Raw genomic sequence first — 21,131 nt, 5'->3', positions numbered from 1 at the left:
GTTTTACTTTTGCTTTTTGTACACACAATTTGGTAAGGACACTTTTTAGGGTATTTACTTCCTGCATTTCATTATTAATGGATCGACTCAAGTAGCAGAGGTTTTACCGTTTTTCAAATGTGTTACTAGAAGTAGGGTTTAGCTTACCAATATTGAACTAGTTTATCTTTTGTTAAAAATAACTATCATCCATTTACCGATTTACAGTTGTAATATGGGAGGTTTCTACCTCATTGCAGCTATTTTAATTATTTCCCAACATTCTTTCCATTGTTGGTTATTCTCAATTGACAAAAATGTTGAGTTTAGTGAAAAGCCACATCCAAGTTATTGGTCCAGTCAGAGGAAACAGTCCCAATATTTCACCTATTTAAGTCCCTACAGCAAACAAAAGTTGGAGACCGGCTGAATTTCCTCAGTTTCTAGGTCAATCGGTCAGTTTCTAGAAATCGTAAGTCTTCAGATTTATTGAATTGTATTATTTGCCCTGTTGACTTATCGCAAAGAAGGAATGCCGTTGCTCAATTACCAAAATACCACGCGTTCAATCATGGAAGCAAGCTTCCCGTTGGGTTTGGTGAGAAAGATGGCGACCAGCTGGTTTTATTCTTCTTTAAGCATGTTTATTGAAAGTTGTGAAGTGCAGCTGTCAAGTGCAAATGTGGTATGTATGTTACAATATGTCATCCAGTCTTTGCAGAAACATGCACAGAACACGAGTATACAACCGATACACAGAATGAAAAAAAAACAAACCAAAAACTGCTCCAGAGTTTGTATTTGCGTTCCTTCTTTTAAAGTTTCAAGATCCTGCTCATCCGAAAGTACTTTACTTTTACTTTAAAAAAAAAAAAAAAATCATAAAAAGGTGCAATACTCTGGAAAGAAAAGTCGTGAAAGTGACAAAGAGTCTTCGTAAGGGATATGGACAACATAGTTGGCGTGTTAAGTTGTGCCAGTTAAATAACCCCAACTCCAGTCTGGAAAATACAGCATTAAAAATAGACGCCACAGACGGCACCTTCCTCGCTCACCCGCTTCCATCTGTGTGACCGAGATAACCTCTGTTGTTTTTACTCCCTCTCCTCACTATTTTACATGGTACTTACACTATACAGAAATATACATAATCTTCTGCCCATCAAATTTTTAGAAAAAAGAAAAGAAAAAGAAATGCAGCTTAGCCCAAAGTCTCAACCCTGGCGATTAAGGTATAAATTACATGCCACAGCAGGGTTGAAAAAAAGAAAGAAAAAAACAGCGTTGAGCTTAGTTCGAGAGCAAAATGAGGAGCTTGAAAGTGAAATACTGAAATAGAATGTCATCATCTCAATAGGGAACCACGTTTTGTTCATCCCACCAACACGCAGTCGAAGTAACGTCATCAACGCTGACAAATGTTCAATATACCCCCGACTCCCCCATTCCAGATGGGGACTTTGTAATAATAAATCGCTCACATTCCCCGTTTGTCCCTCAGAGAAAACTTTTTCCTCTCTCGCAAACCTTGAGGCCCGTACTTTATGGTCGCCTTCAGAGAACCACTTTTATTTACATCATTCAGCAAGAAAAAAAAAAGAAAAAAAGGTAACTAATACAATCCTCCACCTCCTTCTCTTCAGTCGTCTTTGTCATCAGTAAAATCGACATCACTTAAAATCCAGACACAGGCACAGTGATTTTTTTTTTCCAATCTACATCTAAGCATATTGTCGCCACCGCTGAGCGATTTTGTTTCTCCTCCGCGTGACATTCTAGTTGATATGTCCAAGGTTTTTTTTTTTGGCAAATGTTCGATGATTCAACCCTCCTTTGAAACAAGCCCCCCCACACAGCGTCTGCGGATTGCCCACCCCTCCTCCTCTTCCTCTTCTTCTTATTCTTCCGCCGCCGCTGCGCCGCCCGCCCTGTCGGGTGCATCCTTCTGAGAGATAAATATGTGCAAATTCTTTGTCTTGACAGCCGAACCTCCTGCTGCGGAAGGCCAGGCGTAGCAGAACAGGCAAAAAAACGTGTCCGTCCGTCCGTCGGTAAGAGAAGGGGAGAGAGAGAGAGAGAGAGAGAGAGAGAGAGAGAGAGAGAACAGGCTACGCTGACGGTCCGGAGCTGTGCGAGGCGGGCTGGGCGAGAGCGGCGCCGCCCGGAGGCCCCGGCGTGGCAGCCGTCGGAGGGGCGGGGGGGGAGCCGGACTGAACCTGGGCCTGGAACTGGGCCATCTGCTCTGGGCTGGCCAGGGTCTTCAGCAGGGTGTTCTCCTGCTCCAACTGGGAGTTCCGGTCGATCAGCTCCTTGATCTGCTCCTTGAGGACCTCCACCTCCTCACGCACGGCGTACATCAGGTGACTCTTCACCAGGTCCTGAGACAGACAGAGGAGGGGCTTCATGATGGCAACGTTTCATCAAATTCAAAACTATAGTCAAAGCTTTAAAACTCAAATGTGTTTCTTAAATTATTATCAGTAATTCTGCCATCAGGAAACATATTACTATGGTAGATATTGTGCATCAGCCATATATGTCCTGACCCCAAAAGGATGGGAATCAGCACCAACATAAAATACACATGAAATGCTGTTCATCAATTGCAAATAAGTCATATCAAATATGTGAAATATTTAAAAGATGTTGGGCAGTATTCAGCATGTAAGGCACTACAACCTGTGCAACTAACGGGTGTGTAAAAGTAAAAAAAAAGGATTTGGGAATAAACTATTAAAGTAACTAGTGACCAAGTTATACAGCTGGGAACACGTTAAGCATGCATAATGACACAAAATCAGAAAACTAAAATTAATTCTAAGTGATAAGACAAAAATGGACAATAAAGAACGTAAATTAGTGTAATTCCAGAGTGACACGTCATTGACCCGGCCCACATTTAACTGTGGTCCAATCAGAGAGCGGGGTATTTAGGCGTGAGAGCCTTCTAGTTTGCCTAGCAACAGCGCGGATGACAACAGAGCGTGAAAAAGAAAACAAAAAAAATTGTTTCACGGGGAAAAAGGTTCGGAAATATTTTGCGACAGTAAAAGAGAAACTTATTGCGGTATAAAAAAATACACATATGTTCACGCTCTGCACAGCGGTTTGCTTGAGGTAACGTTGGCTTATATAAATTATATTGTATAGGACGCTAGAGGACCGCTTTCACATTAGCGTGAACAGGGATTTTTTTTGCCCCGTCATTGATTAATTTATTGCTGAAGTGGCACGAAATATAGCAATCATACTCATTGCACGCGCCATAAACGGCTTGCTTATCGTTTTGTGGCCCTAATTTATTTATTTAATATATATATACAATGGTCCTGTCGCTCATATTTATTACGTTCTCGCCAAAAATATGCAATGAGAGAACAAACGGGCATTTAACACAATAGAAAGCGATACATCAGACTAATCCCTAAATGTTTCCCTTGTGAAATACTCGATTCGGGCTATAAAAGTCACCGAAGCGGTGACGAGACAATGAAACAAACAGAAAACTCACCATCGCTTGTTCAATCTTGTTGTCTATGGCCACGACGCTGGCTCCCGACGAGCTGCGGAACAGAATAACAAATACATGAATAAAACACTTTAATACCGATAAAAGAAAAACACAAGAAGCGCAGGCCGTGTTCCCCTCTCAATCCGCAGGACGCATCGGGACATTTCTCCACAAGCCGACGGCCTGCGGTGCGATAACGACCCCGCAGCATCCGTCAGCACCACCTCCACCGCACAGCACTAAAGAAACGGGGAGCCTGAACGCATCGCCGCCGTTTAATTACCTCTTGTCGAGCTGGACGGGCGAGTTCTCCGCGTCCAACAACGACGACAGAAAGGAGAGGGAGTAGTGCCTCAGCCGGCAGACGCTTAGGTCCATGGCCGCGGAGTAGCACGGCGCGTTCACGCTGGTCATCTTTCACGGCGTAACGAACAAGCCCCGCGGTCCCCAGACTCAAGACTCCAACCGGCTCGGCGAGACGCATCCACCCGCGCGATTCTCTGTTTCGGTTCCGTTATAGCTCGAGCACCGACAGCGGGCGGTACGCTCCAAGGTCAGTTCATCTCGGCTCTGTACTAACTCCACCGAAAAATAGGCTTGAAAAAAAGGGAAAAGAAAAGCTCTGCAGCTAGAGGACAAGGCAGCATAATTTATCCAGCGACGCATCGAGGGGCCGCGCTCTGATTGGTCGAGAGGGAGAGGTCGTTTGAATAATCTATTTAGAAACGCCCCCACCTGCCGCTCAGCTGATGCGTTTTTTTGCATAAAATATTCCAAGAGCGGAGGAGGTGGATGGAACCGGGGAAAACCGGATGGGAATGGAGGAAGAAAGACCTGCACCACTGAAAAAAACAGGCCGAGAAAGCGCTGGTGCGTTTTGGGCTGATAAATTACAGCGAAAATACACATAGCTCCTGTATGACTGTAAAATGACCAGATGCTCGTGCACATTAAAAGCACCAGAATTTACCTTATTGTAATGTATTGTGTTTATCTCCATAGGACGTTTAGAGGATTCCTCAGCTAATAATTTTGTGTAAAGTCACTCCTACAAAACATCATAAGCAGTCAGCTCATCGTATCCAGAATACATAACATCTGTGGTTACAAATGATTATGCATTAATGTGCTTTAGCATCATTTAACTCAGATTTACAGACTTGTGTAGACATGTAGAATGTGTATTGTTGTTCACCACAGTACTAATGAAGAATTTGCTATTTTATGCAAGAAAGTAATAAATTGAGGCACTCTGACCATGGTGAGTCTACTTTTCAATACATTTCAGAAAATAAACATCCAACGGTCTATAGTAAGAATAGCGTCATATCCAAAGGACAGCTATATGATAGCTATAAACGATGGGGCAAACCGAAATGCGGTGAACATCCATGGAGTGCTTAATGTCCATCGGTATGACGCCCCCACGTGGCCAATCACAGCACTGCAAACCCACATGACACAGGAAACCTCAAAGCTCAGAGAGCAAACAATAACAGTGATCATACAATAATCTATGAAGCATTTCGAATAACATATTCCAGACACTTAGCTGTGGTTTAAATAAACAAAGGAATTAATAAAACCCAGTCAAACTCCAGCGTTGCACCAACATCTTACTTCAAAGAAAGTAACTTCTGAAGCCATTATTCTCTGAGACATGACTGGGCAGTCACTGACTTGATTAAAACACGTCAACATTAAAGTCCATGTTGACCACCTTCTTAGCAAGATAAAAAATGACCTTTTATTGGGAGATTATGCATACGTCAAACGTGTTCAATCAATGAGCTCGATCTGACGTAAACATTCCATGCATTCCTCACATTTTCTATGCACGCAAGGAAGAAGGAAAAAAAAAGATTTTAAGGGCACAGTCTTGACATTAGAGACTTAGAGAAGTTCCACATAAGTGTTCAATCTTTATACATCAACGATGAGGGCCTCAGAAGATACTGCAGGTCTCCTACGAGACAATATGCTTTCATGTTCAAACGCACTGGCAAATGGTCCTAAAATAGAGCCCTGTGGAATATTGATGCGTGGCGGATGTATTGAAAGCCTGAATGGAAGAAACCTTCCAATGCTATACGTAGTATGAGGGGAAATATCTTGATCCCAAAACACAGCCCAGGTTGAGTACATTTAAAAGTTACTTAAAAGCTTGTGGTCACATTGGACTCACAACTTCTTCGGGTATCACAGCACGGTTACCAAGAAGACTGAAACACATCCGCCAAGTACTTCTACTGATGTCAGCTGCTGCTCGCCTCCAATTACAAACAAGTTAACACTTAAGAAAAAGCCAAATAGCTTAATGAGATATTCTAAGCCCCGCTCATCACTTCCGGTCTCTTCTTTGACAGGAGGAAGGGTTTAGCTCATTATCCAGACGCAAATAGCCGGTTAAGGAATGAAACCTGTGTGTAAAACGCTTACACTCAAGCACTGGCCTGGTGGGAGCTGCTTGGGTCACCTGCCATCGAAACAGTTCTACTTTGTCATATAAAACATGTTTCAATTTAGTCCGATTAGTCAGGTTTTTAAATTTTAGATTTATTTTATTTCAGTTAGGAAATATACTCACTGTTGGCTTTTTCCTTTATAAACAGTACACATTATTTAAATTCTACACTAATCTATCCCAATGTGTACTTTGCCTACAGTGTATATGAATATAGTGTAATCGTGAAAAATAATGACCTATATTGACCTATTGAAGAAATAACTGTCCTGAACTATGCACAGAGCAATGCTTCCTCCTGTTTGGCATTTTAAGAATAGAAGTGGTCACAACTTTATCCAAAATCAAATCCCAAACCAACAGTTTTCGGAATACTTTCTTTTACGAAACTGAACAAAAAAAGTGAGAGTGGCGCAACATTTTAGCAGTGAAAATCAGACACAATACAACAACAAAGCGAAAGAAGCATGGCTCCTCTAAGCAGTCACACCAAGGTATTCATATATTCATAAGTTGCAGAAAAGCGACTTCACCTGCAACGATATCAACAGAGCCGCTACAAACCATGGCGTGGGTTTGATTTCCCACAGTCCCATGGAGAGGTTACCACCTGATGTGTGTCAGCCACTTTCTCTACAGTTACAGAAACAAGTACACAGCACACATGTGCATCTTCTTTCAGGAGAAGCCAGCAGTGACCTCAATGAAGAAGGACAATGAAGCCACGCAGCCCCTTTGTGTGCAGCTACTGTAGTGATTGGCTGAAGCGGCGCCACACTGTAGCGACTCCCCGAAGGGAAGAGAGGGTTAGGGGGGGGGGGGGGGGGGTGTGGGGGGGAGGGGTTCCTCGTCTTCGTATTACCTTTTGAGATGCTGCTCCAGCTCCCAGAACAAAAGCTTCATCGCCATCCCGTCATGGCCCTGCGCTCTCATGGAGCCGTCCGGCAGCAGGACCATGGGCACCTCCAAAAGTATCTGATGCCTGATGCCTCCCGAGCGGGCTTTGTTCAGTGTTGCCCTCCCCCCCCACCTGGCTTGCCTCCTTAAATTCAGCGACCAGCTCTGGGTCCACGGCCCTAGGGCTGCATTCGAGGCGGCGTGCCAGCTTAACGTGACTGTGTCTGCCGCTCATTCCTCCTCCCCCCCGTCCATGTCGTCCATTCGCGTGAGAGTGGCTGACTGGCGGGTAAATGACCGAGTGCAGACGGAAGCCCGGGCAGGTGGTGACGTGCGATCATGTGACACCGGGGGTTACATAAACCATCAACAGAGATTAGCGTGTGGCCCAGTGATTTCCCTGCTCCCCGCACCATAAGCCCCTCCGCAGCCTCGACACACGGACAAACAATTAAAAGGAAAATGTTAAGCCTCGATTGGTACGGATTGTCCCAAAAGTCAAGCGTGACGCCGTCACGACCCATTTGTCCCGCCACATGAAAAAAAGTTGCGAGAACCATTGGGGGGGTCAAAAGCTATCTGGGTCTTTTTGCCGTGAGACTTTTACTTGTCGGTTTAGTGGGGCAGTTCCTAAATGAATCATTTTGCACACCTTGTGTTTCTCTGTTCCGGGGGGCCCCCTGTGCGACGGACGAGCAGCGCCGTGCCTCAGGGTCTTATCTTGTCATCTCTCGTTGAAAGGCCCTCTTTAAAGACGGCTTAGCCCCTCAGCAGACAGAAAACACAACGCGCCCTCAACGGGCCTCCGCCGGGCTTACAGACAGACGGCCAAGGAACAACGGGTGAATGCCGGGGATTCCACTTGTCCCAACAGCCTCCGCGTGCCGGGGTGACTCAGTGTCACATGACCTCTGGGAAGGGGCTCGCGCGCAGGAGCCCGCTGACGGCTACGGGGACTGGTTTAAGGCCTCGAATCAAGCGTGACCCACTTTATTATGAACCAAACAAAAACATTTCAAAGGGTTCTAATTCCTTACGTTGCATTGGGTGGACCAAAGTCCAACACACGCTGAGGCATCACCCGTTTAGATTTTGAAATTCCTCATTACTTACTCATACCTTTCCATTCAACTTCCAACCAAAACGAGCATGAATATTGAAAAAGCGGCGATGCAGTCCGAGCGGGATTCTTTCCATCTACAAACATGCAATTGATGTTTTAATAGTCTAAGTGAATGCTTTCTAGTCATTCACTAAAATCACATGTACAAAGCGGTTAATACGCAAATAAATTGGAATTAAGTTCATGGATGGAGCCATGGGCATACCATCAGTGTGTGTATCATCTCGGGAGCAAAGGTCTACTTTTTGAAGAAAAATAATGTTTGCACCTCATGTACCATTAAAAAAAATAAAGACATAATTAAAAAAAAAATTCATGAGTAAGGCAGTCGAACCAGAGAATAGACTGCAGCCAAAAGCATAATGCCACGGTTTATTCCCATGTAAGCACTGCTTTACAAAGACGTCCATTTGATGAGGACGAGAAACGTGGGAGGGGGGGGGGCCTGGCACGTCCCGGGATGAAAAAAGAAATAACGAAGGCCCATTGAAATGGCTGAATTGTGAAGGCCTTTGGCTGAGCAGTGGTTTGATAGTGGAAAGCACACACACACAGACTTTACCAGTAAGCCCTCGCAGTGGTTTTCCCATAGTCACACCCTGACTATGGAGAATGACAGAGCGCTGCTACCGAGTGTGTCAGAGGCAAGGGAGGAGTGATGAGTGGCCATTTTGGCCTCCGCTCGGAGGAGAGACACAGGTGCTATTGGAGCGTTCGGGCTGACAGCAGCAAGTCCTTAGTGCTCGCTCTACAACAAACTCAGGCGCACACACACACACGCACACAGAAGAAGGGAGTCGCCTAGAGACACCGATCACCGCCTCAGCATTACTGTGCAAAGGCAAATAACCACCAGTAACATTGTTTGAACGGATATTCTTTTGATTCCAGCGGCTCAATTTCGGATCGATCTTTCCACTGAGTTTAGTAAAGGCAGATATGTGCGGAATAAAAATGTAAAACATATCAAAAGTATTCACATAAAATATGGGGTTCTGCATCTTAACAAATAGGGACACCATGGAAATGCATGACTAACTGCTACCTGTAAATAAATGACTAGTATCTCCATTGTTTATTGAGTCATTTTAACACCCACAGGCAGTAAAAGCAAACCATTGCTGAGCAGGGACCAAATCCCTCTCCCTGTGTGTGAGAGACACACATACACACAGTTACATAAGGGTGTGTGTGAGCAGCAGGTTTGAGTAATGTGGAGTGAAACCTGGCATTAAAAGGATTAGTAGCCAGAGAACACACAACGCTCGAGTTCAGACTACAGAGGGTCGAGGTAATGCCAACCGCAGCGATGAAGAGGAGGAGGAGGAGGAGGAGGAGGAGAGAAGGCCCATTGTTGGGTTGCACTGTGACTCTGTGACTGATCTTCTTACAGAGGTAATGTTTCTACAACCCCCCCCACCTGAAGTTGGGAAAGGGGAAACACTGCAGAGGTGTACTCGCGGGTTCCTTAACAGTTAAATGAGATTTGCATGCAGCTTCCTCCGATTGCGCTTCAAGCACAACTCCAGCACGTAAGAAGACGCGTTCGATCACCATCACCCGCTTTCTGCAGCGACTTAACTTAAAAATCCATATTCCAAAATCGGCCACGGTTACCCAACACTTCAGAGCTCAGTAATGGGTCTTGAAAGCCGCAAAGCGCTGAGGAGCACGCCGATACCGAGGCTACAAATCGAAACGAGATATGCCTGTCGGGCCCCAAGCTTTTCTGAGAAACCCTCTCAGGTCAGCTGGGTTTATTTTCAGCTCCGCCCGACGTCTCAAAAACCCTCGGAGAAAAGTCTCCTCGTAAAAGAAGACCGCTTCCATGTATCTCCTTCACTGAATTCAACAGCTGCCCCCCCGCACTCATATTTATCATCTTTTAGAACGCTGATGGAGGATAGATTTCTCACACTGATGCCTGGGTCATGAAGCTTAACATCACACACACATGATCCCCACTACACAACCTCCACCTTGGAGCCAACAGGGTGTTGTTTGTGTTGGCTGGTGGGAGGCTTCATACTCCACCCAACCACAAGACCGAGTGAGTCACTCTCACGCCATCACAGAAATCCTACAACAAGTGAAGAAACCTCCTCCTCCTTCCCTGCCAATTCCTTTAGGTTTAATAATGTACTTCTCCACATATGCAACAGTCCAACATCACAGTTGCTCGGCTCCATTCCAATTGGCCCTGATCGCTGGAAACAGAGGGACTGAGCGGTCGGAGAGAGGCCTCATTGAATGCCCATAAAAAACAATGTTATCGCATATCTTGATTTGTTTCGGTCTGACATCCCTGAATACAAACCATGTCTGCAGTCAAGCAAAGCTATTCTATTTATATTTGGCAGCTCGAGGCCATCGGAATCCTCATTCTGTTACTTTAATTGGATTCATAAAGAACAGAATCATGGTCCCCACTGGTTTGCTGTGCTTTTTTTTTTTAACATCAGCTGTTGAAACAGGTCAGGCAGAGTTCATCAAATCAATAACTAAGGAACAATTAGGCAGAAAACCACCGACCCGCTCACTCAATGTGTGCACGTGTGTAAGTGCAAGATTACGTGAAGTGAAAAGAAGACAGAGCACTAAGTGGATTAACCAACGATGACTCCAGCTTCAGGGCCGAGCTCTCCGACGACAGTAGAGCCATCCGAAGCGCACCCCCCCAACCCCCCCCCACCCCCCACACACACACACACACACACACACACACACCTCTTTCAAATGCAATCATCATCATTTGGATAAAACAATATTACATGTACAGCAGTATTTAGCCATTGAGGACTCTTGGCATTCGAGGAGCAACAGTACGGTTGCTCTGCTAACAGCAAAACTTATTTGCAATTAACAGCTTGAATCATTTGTAAAAAAGGAGTTTTGACAGGGTTAACCCAGTGAATAAGAGTGTTTACTCACACTGTATTTTCTTGTGAGGTCTACACTGCCACCTGGTGGCGGTTACCAATGTATCCCTTACTGCTCAAACAACCTGAATAGAGCACCTGTTTTAGGGTTAAATTCCTTCACTTTGTCAGAGAGCATCAACTAATCCAAAGATCCATACAATGTGTTTCTGTGCACTGCTCATCCCAAGAAACAACATCTGACATGTCAAACATTGTAAGTAAACAAGTCTGTTTGACAGTTATGTTTTCTTACTGAAGCAAAGTCTGTACGCTCAAAGTATGCTCAGTACTAATATCGCAGAATGTTGCCTTTATTTGCAACAAGTGTATATTAAAATAATCATTGCTTGTTCTTCTGTCATGTAGTGTTTTTATTTAGACCACTAGAGGGACTTGTTTCATGTCTTGAATTCAAGGCTCCTTAAAAGTAGCCTCTCTTAAATATGGCTCTATGAAAACAAAACCTTTTTAATCCGGACCTCTGACCAGTCGGCGGTTGGTAAACGTAAAGTGACTCTTCTCTCAGCTTCACATTTCTGCAGACATGCAGTTAAACAGAAAACATCCGTCATAACACGATCTGTGAGTCTCCCTTCCAGTTTGCTTTGCAATTTTGTTCCAGTTGCAAAACTGGTCACAAGTCTTCATCCAGAAATCCCTACCATGAAGGTTTCATGCCATTTCTTTGACAACTCCAACAAGTGATTTGTGGCCCCAATAACTGTCACATGACTGATTCTCGAGTCAGTAGAAACACCCATGGGCACCAGCACATGAGTGCATAAATCTTGTTTTCCAACTGCTGCTACACTCATGGAAAAAGCATTTCCCTTTGGAAAGAAAAGATGTAGTTCACACCAAAAATCTAAAAGTGTATTTTTATAGCTTCATTATAAAAAAGAAAAAAAGAAAAAAATCTATTAACTGTGAAAAACACATTGTGATGGATGAGTGGCCAGGAAACTCTGCAGGCAGAATCCTTCCAAGGCCAAGCACAAGAAAAGGGAACAATAGCCTTCACAGCATCACTAGGCCACTGTTCACTGACAGGCACTCAAACTACCGAAAAAAACAGCATTCACCCACGCAGATTGAAGAGCCCGGTGCAGGGAGGACGCTCACAGCTTGCCAACCAGCAGGGGGCAGTACAGCCCTTTTGCAAAGAGCTGAAAATGGTTTCCAGTGGACCAATAGATGGCATTCATCTTACAGGGGCCGAGCCCACAGAGACTAAAGGAAAATGTAGGACCTCTGAACATAAACAGCCTGCCTCAGAACAGTGTTAAATGCACTAGTTCAAAAAGATGAACTGTGAGCGAGCGAGCACACACGCAGAGACACACAGACTATCGACTTGTTTAATCATGCAATTAAGAGAAGAAGCTGGCTAGACTATTAACGAGAAGAAAAAAAAGAAACAACCCCCCCCCCCTGCAGCATTTTGCATTCAGCCACTGAGCATAGAAAAGAGGATTAGCTCACAAAGCAAGAGTGAGTGGATATGAACCCCTCTAGGAAACGGAGCTCTCGTGTTGTCACAGCAGAGCGGCCGACGAGACTCCCGGCAACTTGAGCGAGACTCTGCGGTGGTCGCCACGGTGACCAACCAGATGGGCTCTACCCTTTCGGCAGGACATCCGTGTGGTGGAGTTTGAGATATCAATGGCAAGATTGACAGCTGATCAATCAGAAGATACGTTGATCGTCAATCATTGGCTAATGTATGAGGGGGTTGTGACCAGTTTGGGATTTTTGGTTGCAAATAATCACCATAGATAACTATATAAACTAAAAGGAAGATATGCACAGAAAAGGAAACTGGCTTGAATACGTCGAAAGCAAAGTCATGTATTGTGTGTGTGTGTGTGTGTGTGTGTGTGTGAGATTCCTAGAGCTGACTGGACAGTGTTCTGGCCACAGGAATGGCGGCCATGATTCAGCACATTGCCTGCATGTTTAGGGGGGGATGACACTGGCTGCCCACTGAGGCCTAGCTATACAAATAAAAACGACAAGTTGTAGAGTCATGCATATTATGCCACACATGTTGCAGATTGGGTTGGGCGATTCGACACTATATAACGCAATATAACGTTTTCTTTTCTCCCCAAACCCAGCTGCCTGCTAAGGTGATGTGATTGTGCCAGAGGAAGAGGAGGAGAGCATGAATGCAGAGCAGGAGGAAGAAACCCAATGGACCCTAGAGAGAAGGACATGGTGACATGATTACCACACTTTTAGTATATTTAGTTGTGTCAGCTTTTTCTATGAATAACACGTGCACACATAGAGCAAAAAAAAAAAAAAAACAGCAGTCAGTTTTTTGACAAGGATAGACTATGACAACAGATTCTGTGTGTGTGTGTGTGTAATTTACCCATAGGCTAAAAACACAAACCATTATCATCCATTACAGACCATTAGTTATCCCACTGCACTCTTGAGTGAACCGATCCTATTCATCGACGGAATAATAAACCATCTGAAAACGAAGAGGGCGGAGACAAACAACATCAATGACAGAGTGATGCACAGAGGTGTCCCAGTGGTTTGTAGTGACCTCCAGGTTTCATCTCCACTGCGAGTGGCTCACGATCTCCCCGCTGAGCTCCATTCATGCTTTCACCGCTCGGCTTAGAGCCTGTCTCTCTGTCTCTGTCCATGTGGTGGGAACGGAGGAGGTGTCAGAAGAGTGTTTTAACAATTAGTGAAACACGTTTTTAGTGCAACTACGGACAAACCGGCGGCCAAAATTATTTTGGTTTTTTATTGCTGCATTTGCTACAAATAATAACTGAATGTTTGTCATGTCAGCTGTAAAATTGGTAGCATACGTGTGCTTATTAAATCCATGGCTCTTTTTCACAAAGATTTAGAAATGGCTTCACAAGTGGATTGCCGTTTGTTAAGAGGAATGGTTTTTACCAGTGCACAAAACTATCACTCATCAAGGGCAGTAGTACAAGGAGCACATCATTGACCCGGTCTGTTTTGTTACTAGCAAATGAGAAACTAAATCAGAGTCGCACTAGACAACCAAATTAAGCTATGATCTGCATATAAATTCCAAAAGTCTTTTAGCATTGAAATCAGTTAAAACTCAAATCAAAATAAAGTCACTATGTAGGACAATATTATGTAGAAGCCTTTTTAATAGTGGTGCAACAAATCCTATTCATATATTTTATATCAAGGGTCAGAGCTACGGATTAGGTTAAAGGTTAAAAAAAAAAAAAAAAAAAACGTCTTAATTTTAGATACCAATATTAATCATTGATGATCCATATTAACAGATAACTTGATTATGACAGATGGTCCGCAAGGCACCAGACAAACGTCTTTGACAGTTCACTTCAACGTGGATTGGTTATTTACGATTTAAAATGATCAGATCGGCGACATGAAAAGCAAAAATACTTTTCTGTTCGTAGAGAATACCAAATATAACAATTTACTTTTGTCTGTTGCACAACTACTTTTTAGAGCAATCTTTCCAACAGAAAGCATTACTTAAAATGTTACTACTTTACGTTACTTAAAATGCAGTCTTTGAAGGTATCACGGATAAATGATTCCAGACGATGCAACATTACAAGAATATGACACATCACATCTCTTTTTAACGGAAAAATCTGGCGACGCTAACGCCTCAACTCGTATTCAAACTAAATGTGACCCTGATAGTCAAACAAACAGAGATGTGGCCAATGGCAGCCACATTGGCCTGTCGGGCTTGTCTCAGTTTGTGGTATAACCTTCCCCAGGCCGATGCTCACACTCACCCACCTACACAGGGGTCACCAGTGGAGAAACACCACGGGCAGATTTATAAGCCCTCCAACACCGAGGCCCAACTCTGCCTCGTCCGGTTCCATCTGGTCCAGCCCGCTCAGGCGGTCTCAGCGAGCGCCAGTAGACCTGACCAAGTTGGGTGGGGTCAGTTCGGGTCACTTCCTCTGTGCATTGTAAATATTTGGGGGCTCTCGTTGATCTCCACACAATGTGCAACCGGCACGGCACACACCGGCTCTGCACTGCCAGGAGGGGGATGATTTCACAAATAGCCCACGGCAGAGATAGCCATCACGCTGCCAGCCAGAGGCACATTCCCACTGACTGACACACACGTCATTTCAATGAGACTGTTGCACGCGCACAGCTTCAGCATAAAGATCGTGGCTACAGATTGACCCACAATTCATCGTGCTGGTCAATCAAGAAGTCTCCAACCATGGTAGCTGAAGGAGCACCTCCCCAATAGTAACTAACAACGGGCTATTTTTAGTCACAGCAACTTCCACTTTTTGAGACATCAGAGATATCAAGATAAAAGTTGAGTGACTGTTATATTGAGACTGCGTTTCCGCTGTCCCAGCTTCCCCTGAACTACCTTGACTGGGCAGTAGTTTCCGCTGAACACAAGTGAAAAAGTCTCAGTTTCATATTTCACAATGCCAAAAGAAAATTCTAAATGAATACTTGACTGAAATAAATGCTTTTAACAATTACCAACAATGCAAACTCATGTCATGACCTAGAAACTGATGGTTAAGCACAAGCTGGACTACATGTGCAGCTCGAGTTCCTCCAGCGTTGCCAAATAGCCACGTGGGAAAGAATGTAAAAAGAACACTGATCAGTGAAGCAGTTGGTGAACAGAAGCTTGATCTCAACGGTGGTTAGACGGGTTAATCAGCTGCTGAAAAGCTCTGCGGGGGCTCAGAATGATCTTATTCATGTTGAGCAAATGGATTTTCTGAAGAATAACAGCCTCCTTCGGGCTTGGCATTTAATTTAAACGTACAGTACTGTGCACCAGTATACTTTTCTAAATGTATGCTGCAGTCAAACAGTGAGGTTTGTCTGTACATTAAATTTAGTCGGAAAACCACCTCTTGATCGACACGTTGCTAGTTTGTGGTATTTATGAGTTTGCACGGGTGAGCATGTGTAGCATCAACCCACGAGGCTGCGCTGACATCTCTGGGTTGGCACAGTTTTCCCTTTTCCATCCGTGGAGGTTTGTTGATTAGGAACGAGTGAGAAGTAGAGACAGTTACATTTGCCTTCTATTCCACTTCGACGGGCACGCTCAACCACTCGCCATCACATGACTGCAGGTAAACTACTGCGAAAACAAACCGGGAGCATAATTCACTCGGACAGTCGTTCTCCTTTTAAATGAAGGCTTTGGTTTCACCCGAACGCTACTTATCATCCACGACAATAATCCACCTGATCCACAGAGATTTCACATTCCTCAGAGTTCAACATCATGTGATAGCAGTGGTCATCCTTCGGAACCCATCCAACCAGCTCATACAAGGAAAACCAGCCCCGTTACATCAGTTCCCAGAAATGACCAGTCCAGTATTCAAATCATCTTCAGTTATAACCCAGGTTTGCAAAACATCCTAAAAGCTTAGGCAAGAAGAACATTTTCAGACGTTGGGAAAATGGGCTTAAGATTTAAGAGGGACTGAAATGTGGGCAATTTCCTGCTGCCGGGTGATTAAAATTCCCCAGTGACCTCAAAATCAGTTCTTAAAAATGATTGCTGGGGTGGGCGGGCATTCCACTGTACTTTCAGCTGGTTCTCAGCATTATTCAGTAGCACACTATAACTGGAGAAGGAGGGGCTAAGTGAGATGGAGGAAAATGAGATAGAGAGAGAGAGAGAGAGAGAGAGAGAGAGAGAGAGAGAGAGAAAGCTCTTAATAAAAATCAATAAGCTTCTAGTGAAGGAAAAGGATAATAGTAAGAGTTTAAAAAAATGATGCACATATCTAATGTTTTGCTTCACTTATAGAATATAAACCGCTCCATTTCTACCACAATTGCAGCTGCTAACTTCTTGTATCTCTAATTCAATAACTTCTGCCTTGTTGCCTGTTTGAATAACAACAAATATGCTGAGAGCGCCCGGCGAACTTGTGAACCCAGCAGAAATTTGCGCAGTGTAAGGCAGGCGGTTAGGATTCAGTCTGACCGGGTCAGGCCCAGTGAAATGCAGAATCACTGCAGGCGCTTGAGGAAAAAAAGTACATGAGGCGTCACATCCAGCAGAGTCCTGCGCCGTGTCCCACTGACAGAGGACAGTAGCAGCCTGGCAACAGTCTGCTGGCTATTTAGGAAAACAATAACAAAACCCCTCACAGCTGCAACAAGTGAAATCATCCAGCTTCACACCGAATCTCAACGCTGAGTTGCTCTAGGGAAAGGGAAAGCATCCGCGATCTACATCGATTACCAAGTGTCAAACCATTTTTTTGTGCCAAAATGTGACTACCAAACGAACAAATGAATATAAACCAAGAAGTAACGAAAACCATTTCTTACCCGTCCTCCTCCCCATCGGCAGCCCTGAGACCAGCTGATGCAACTAAGGCACTGGCGGCAGCGGCGGCGCCCTCGGCTTCTTGACCCGGGCCTGTGCCGGATCCGGCCTCCCCGCCAGACAGTTTGGGCAGCCCCAACAGAGCCGACTGGTGCTGGAGGAGCAGCCGCTGGGCGTCCTGCAGCTGGGTGGTGGTGAAGGTGGGCAGACTGGCGTAGAGGGCACTGGCCTGGGCAGCGTGAACCAGGGCCAGGACGCTGCTGTGGTCCTGGGACAAGCCCCCGCTGGAGAGCTGGCTCTGCGGGGGCATCCTGCCGCTGTTCCCAGCGTTGTGCGCTTTGGGAGCGCTCTGAGGGTTGGAGGGAGGCACGCTCTGGGCAGACACTTGGCTCTGGTGGACTGTTGCGGCCAGCTGGGGGCCCACGCCTTGGTTGTGGATCGGTGTCTGTAGTGACTGTTGTTGTTGCTGCTGCTGCTGCTGCTGCTGCTGCTGCTGCTGGGAATCCTGATTGACCGCGTGGCTCTGGGGCTGTTGGCCGAGACCCGGTGGTCCAATATGAGGGGAAATAGTGGACGCCTGAAGGGACGGGGGCTGCTGCGGGCCACCCATCATCTGACAAGCTGATCCAGTATGGTGGGACAGAGGCTGAGAAGCAGCAGCGGCCGGGGAGACTCCTTGGTGTGGATGTGCGTACTCAGGTGGCCTCCCCTGTAATGAAGCTGCTTGGGGGGTAACAGCTGGTTGCTGTGGCAGGCTCACATAGCCCTGCTGCTGCTGCTGCTGCTGCTGCTGCACACCCACGAGGCCCTGTGTGGTGCCTGAGGACTGATTGGCAACTGCCTGGGCATAGGTGAGCTGCTGGTTGGGTTGGGTGTGGTGGCCGAGCTGATAATTGTGAGTGGGAGCTGAGGGTGCCACAGTGGTGTTCACATGTGAATGGGTCATATCCGCGGGGTGCGTTTGAGATTGGGACACTGCCATGTTTAAGCCACCGGGGAAGACTCCTTGAAAGCCCGGAGGAGGGGAGGCGTAATCCTGGGCATGCTGGGCTGCTGGCGGTCCCCCGGCCTCTGCGCTGCACGCGCTCTCGTTATAGTGACTTAATGTACTCATAGTGCTACTCACAGAACTACCACTTGTGCTTTCCCTCTCCGGGGCCGCAGCAAAGCTCTCAGAGACAAACGGTCGCGCGCTGACTGACCCGGTGTCAGATGCAGAAGAGCTTGGAGCAGAGCCCGGAGTGTCCTTGTCGTGGAATTCTGTGCATGTCCATCTGCCTTTCTTAAACGGTTCAGAGCTCGAATCCAGCTTAACCACCCGGAAGCGAGAACTGGCGGCAGCCACTGCAGGGGCCGGCGCCTGGGCGGGCTGGATAGCAGCGGAGGGTACAGGGACTGGGGCCACACCTGTGACAGGGCCAACCCTCCCCTGGATCCCTCCAGAGGCCCCAACAGCAGCAGCAGCAGTCGTCGTCGTCGTTGTCATAGCGATGCTGGAGTTGGTGTTTTGCTGTTGCTGGATCATGCCGACGTTGGTGTTGCTCATGAGGTTACCGCCGGCTGCAGTGCCGGCACCAACTACCCCTGCGCTGCCCCCACTGCTGCCCATCACATTGAGAGGATAGCCGCCACCACTGCTACTGATCGCGCTCACGCTCATCCCCCCTCTCACAGGCACGTTGGCAGAGCTCAACATATTCACATTACTAACAGTGCTGGTCTGGGGATTAACTATGCTAACTGTTGTGCCCGTTGCAGAGCTGTGCATTCCAGGGACAGATCCCGGGGCCACGACCCCTAAAGGCTGAGCGACGATACTTGGAGGGGCGGCCTGGGAAACATTCTCTTGAAGGACCCCCACGGTTGAAGGCATTTTCTGGGTGACACATGGTAAAGCTCCAGAATTCAGGGCAGAGGGGGTGATCCCGGGCCCTGGTGTCCGCGGGTAGGCCTGGCCGTGGTTAGGATGATGTGCATGGTGGTGGTGATGGTGGTGCACGTTACCATTCACCAAGGCCCCGACGTGCTGCTGAGCCTGGTTCAGGGCATGGGGGATTGAAGGCTGGTTGGGGGAGACAGCCCCAGGGGTCTGGGCCTCGTGGAAATTATTCAGCGTCTCCTCCGAGGAGCTCCTCTCGGCCCCGACTATGTCGTTCGCTCTGGAGAGGGACACGTCCAGGATTTCGGAAGAGGAGAGATCCTCGGTGTGGGACTCGTCCAGGTCATCGTAGCTTTCCGTGTCCTCCGCGATGCTGTTGTTGGTGCTCACAGAGATCTGTGCCGGAGTCACACTTGTGATCTGGAATCCGCTCTTCTTTTTTGTTTGGGCGGCGACCTGCTGCGCCGGCTGGGGCTGAGAGTGCAGATTCAGGCTGTGGGGTGGAATATGATGGGGACCCGGGGAGGAAGAGCCAGCAGGAGGTTGGCACTGAATCAACAGGGAGGGCTGATAATCATCGGCCGGGACGTGGCTGTTATTGACCACCGGTGATGACAGCGCGGAGCCGCTGCTCGTGTTACTGCCCCTCCTGTGGAAGGCAGCCGGGTGCGCCATCTTTCTAACACCGCCAGAGTCTCCTGCAGCGTCCGGATGATGCATTACGAGAGAATCCGGGGGGGTAGTCGCTCTCTGACAGTATGCAATAAGGTTGCGGTTCGTTAACGGCGCCGTTTTGACTAAACTTCGATCCACGGACTTACACGATCAAAAATATAGATATGAATGAACCAAGTATCGGCTGTTCTCAATTATCGGGCAAAGTTGTGCTGATATTTACAGCATCTCAGACACGATTCCGAATTATCCGGTGACAGTTAGCGAGGTAAAAGAAGCTAACTAGCGACCCAACGTCAGTTGGTGCCAGTGTTAATTCACCGGCGTTATCAGCTCGTGCCTTACTTACGCACACGCTAACATTTTGACCGGTTTCTATTGAGAAAGTACGTCGGTGTGACGACTGGTGCAAAAAGCAGAATAGCGAGAGCAAAGTTAAGTTAGCCTTATAACGGATGCTAGCCTGACAGAAGAGTAACGCCAGCTAGCTAGCTAGCTGCCAGTCTCCATCACCGGCTAGCTAAAAGCACACACTGTAGCGAGTCGCCTTAGCGGATGAATTTGCTCAAAGGAAATAGATTGTAAACAGGCAACCTTTCGTCCGGTGCACGGTGACGCAAACACCGAATACGATCACTCAACGGATGCGTTCGAACGTTTTAATCCATTCCTCTGAATCTTCGTTTTGGTGTCGGTTTTGCTGTATCACTGGTCCTCTCCAGTGGTAGCGGGTGCTCACTATGTAGCCTCCTGAAACGCTGCTGTGGCTCTGCGCGCTGTGACGGGACTCAAGGGGAGGGGTGCTCCGGAATATGGCGACCGCGCATGGTCTCTGCTGCCAGACATAAAGCAGTCTGGGAGAGGCGGGGCCGAACGCAACGTCAACATCAACGGAAAGAGCCGGAAAGAGCCGAGGACAGGGCTCTCCCTCAAAAACATGTTCATGTTTTTTTTTTTTGCTATTTAAAGAAATCAAAGAAATATATATAGACAGACATAGCCATATACACATAGGCAGAAAGACAGACAGACAGGTATATGGATAGATATAGATAAATAGATAAATATATTTATATAAAATATATATTCATTTAGACAGGCAGAGAGATGGAGGGACACATTAACGTTACATTAACTAAAATAAACTCACAACAAAGTTGTGTAGAGTATGGTTATTGCTTGTGCACTTTATTCTTAACTTTTATTTTTAATTTGTCTATTCTATATCCCCCTAGCCCATAGCCTTATATTTTATTCCGTAGAGTTAAATTGTAAATTTGTAAATTGAACAAATTATTGTTATTGTGAATTGATGCCCATTGTCTTACTGTCTGATGTTATGTAC

General features: G+C 46.3%; 1 protein-coding gene across 1 annotated transcript; it reads right to left on the bottom strand.

Annotated features, from left to right (window-relative positions):
* Positions 1-845: 845 nt before the first annotated feature.
* Positions 846-20,592, bottom strand: LOC119228619 (TSC22 domain family protein 1-like). Its single transcript, XM_037488409.2, has 3 exons — positions 17,235-20,592; positions 3,491-3,542; positions 846-2,357 (listed from the first exon to the last, which is right to left on the bottom strand). Exons 1-3 carry the CDS (start codon positions 19,829-19,831, stop codon positions 2,088-2,090), a joined length of 2,919 nt encoding a protein of 972 aa, XP_037344306.2. The 5' UTR covers positions 19,832-20,592; the 3' UTR covers positions 846-2,087.
* Positions 20,593-21,131: the final 539 nt, after the last annotated feature.

The sequence above is a fragment of the Pungitius pungitius genome, chromosome 10 (genome assembly GCF_949316345.1).
Source record: "Pungitius pungitius chromosome 10, fPunPun2.1, whole genome shotgun sequence".
NCBI lineage: Eukaryota > Metazoa > Chordata > Actinopteri > Perciformes > Gasterosteidae > Pungitius > Pungitius pungitius.
This window is presented reverse-complemented; position numbering and strand designations above follow the sequence as displayed.

Bases quoted from the DNA above. Each gene is read 5' to 3' on its own strand.
- LOC119228619 (XM_037488409.2), bottom strand. From the start codon at position 19,831: ATGCATCATCCGGACGCTGCAGGAGACTCTGGCGGTGTTAGAAAGATG. The intron at 3,543-17,234 runs GTAAGAAATGGT...TCTGTTCCGCAG, and splicing joins GCCGATGGGGAGGAGGACGG to CTCGTCGGGAGCCAGCGTCG. The intron at 2,358-3,490 runs GTGAGTTTTCTG...TGTCTGTCTCAG, and splicing joins ACAAGATTGAACAAGCGATG to GACCTGGTGAAGAGTCACCT.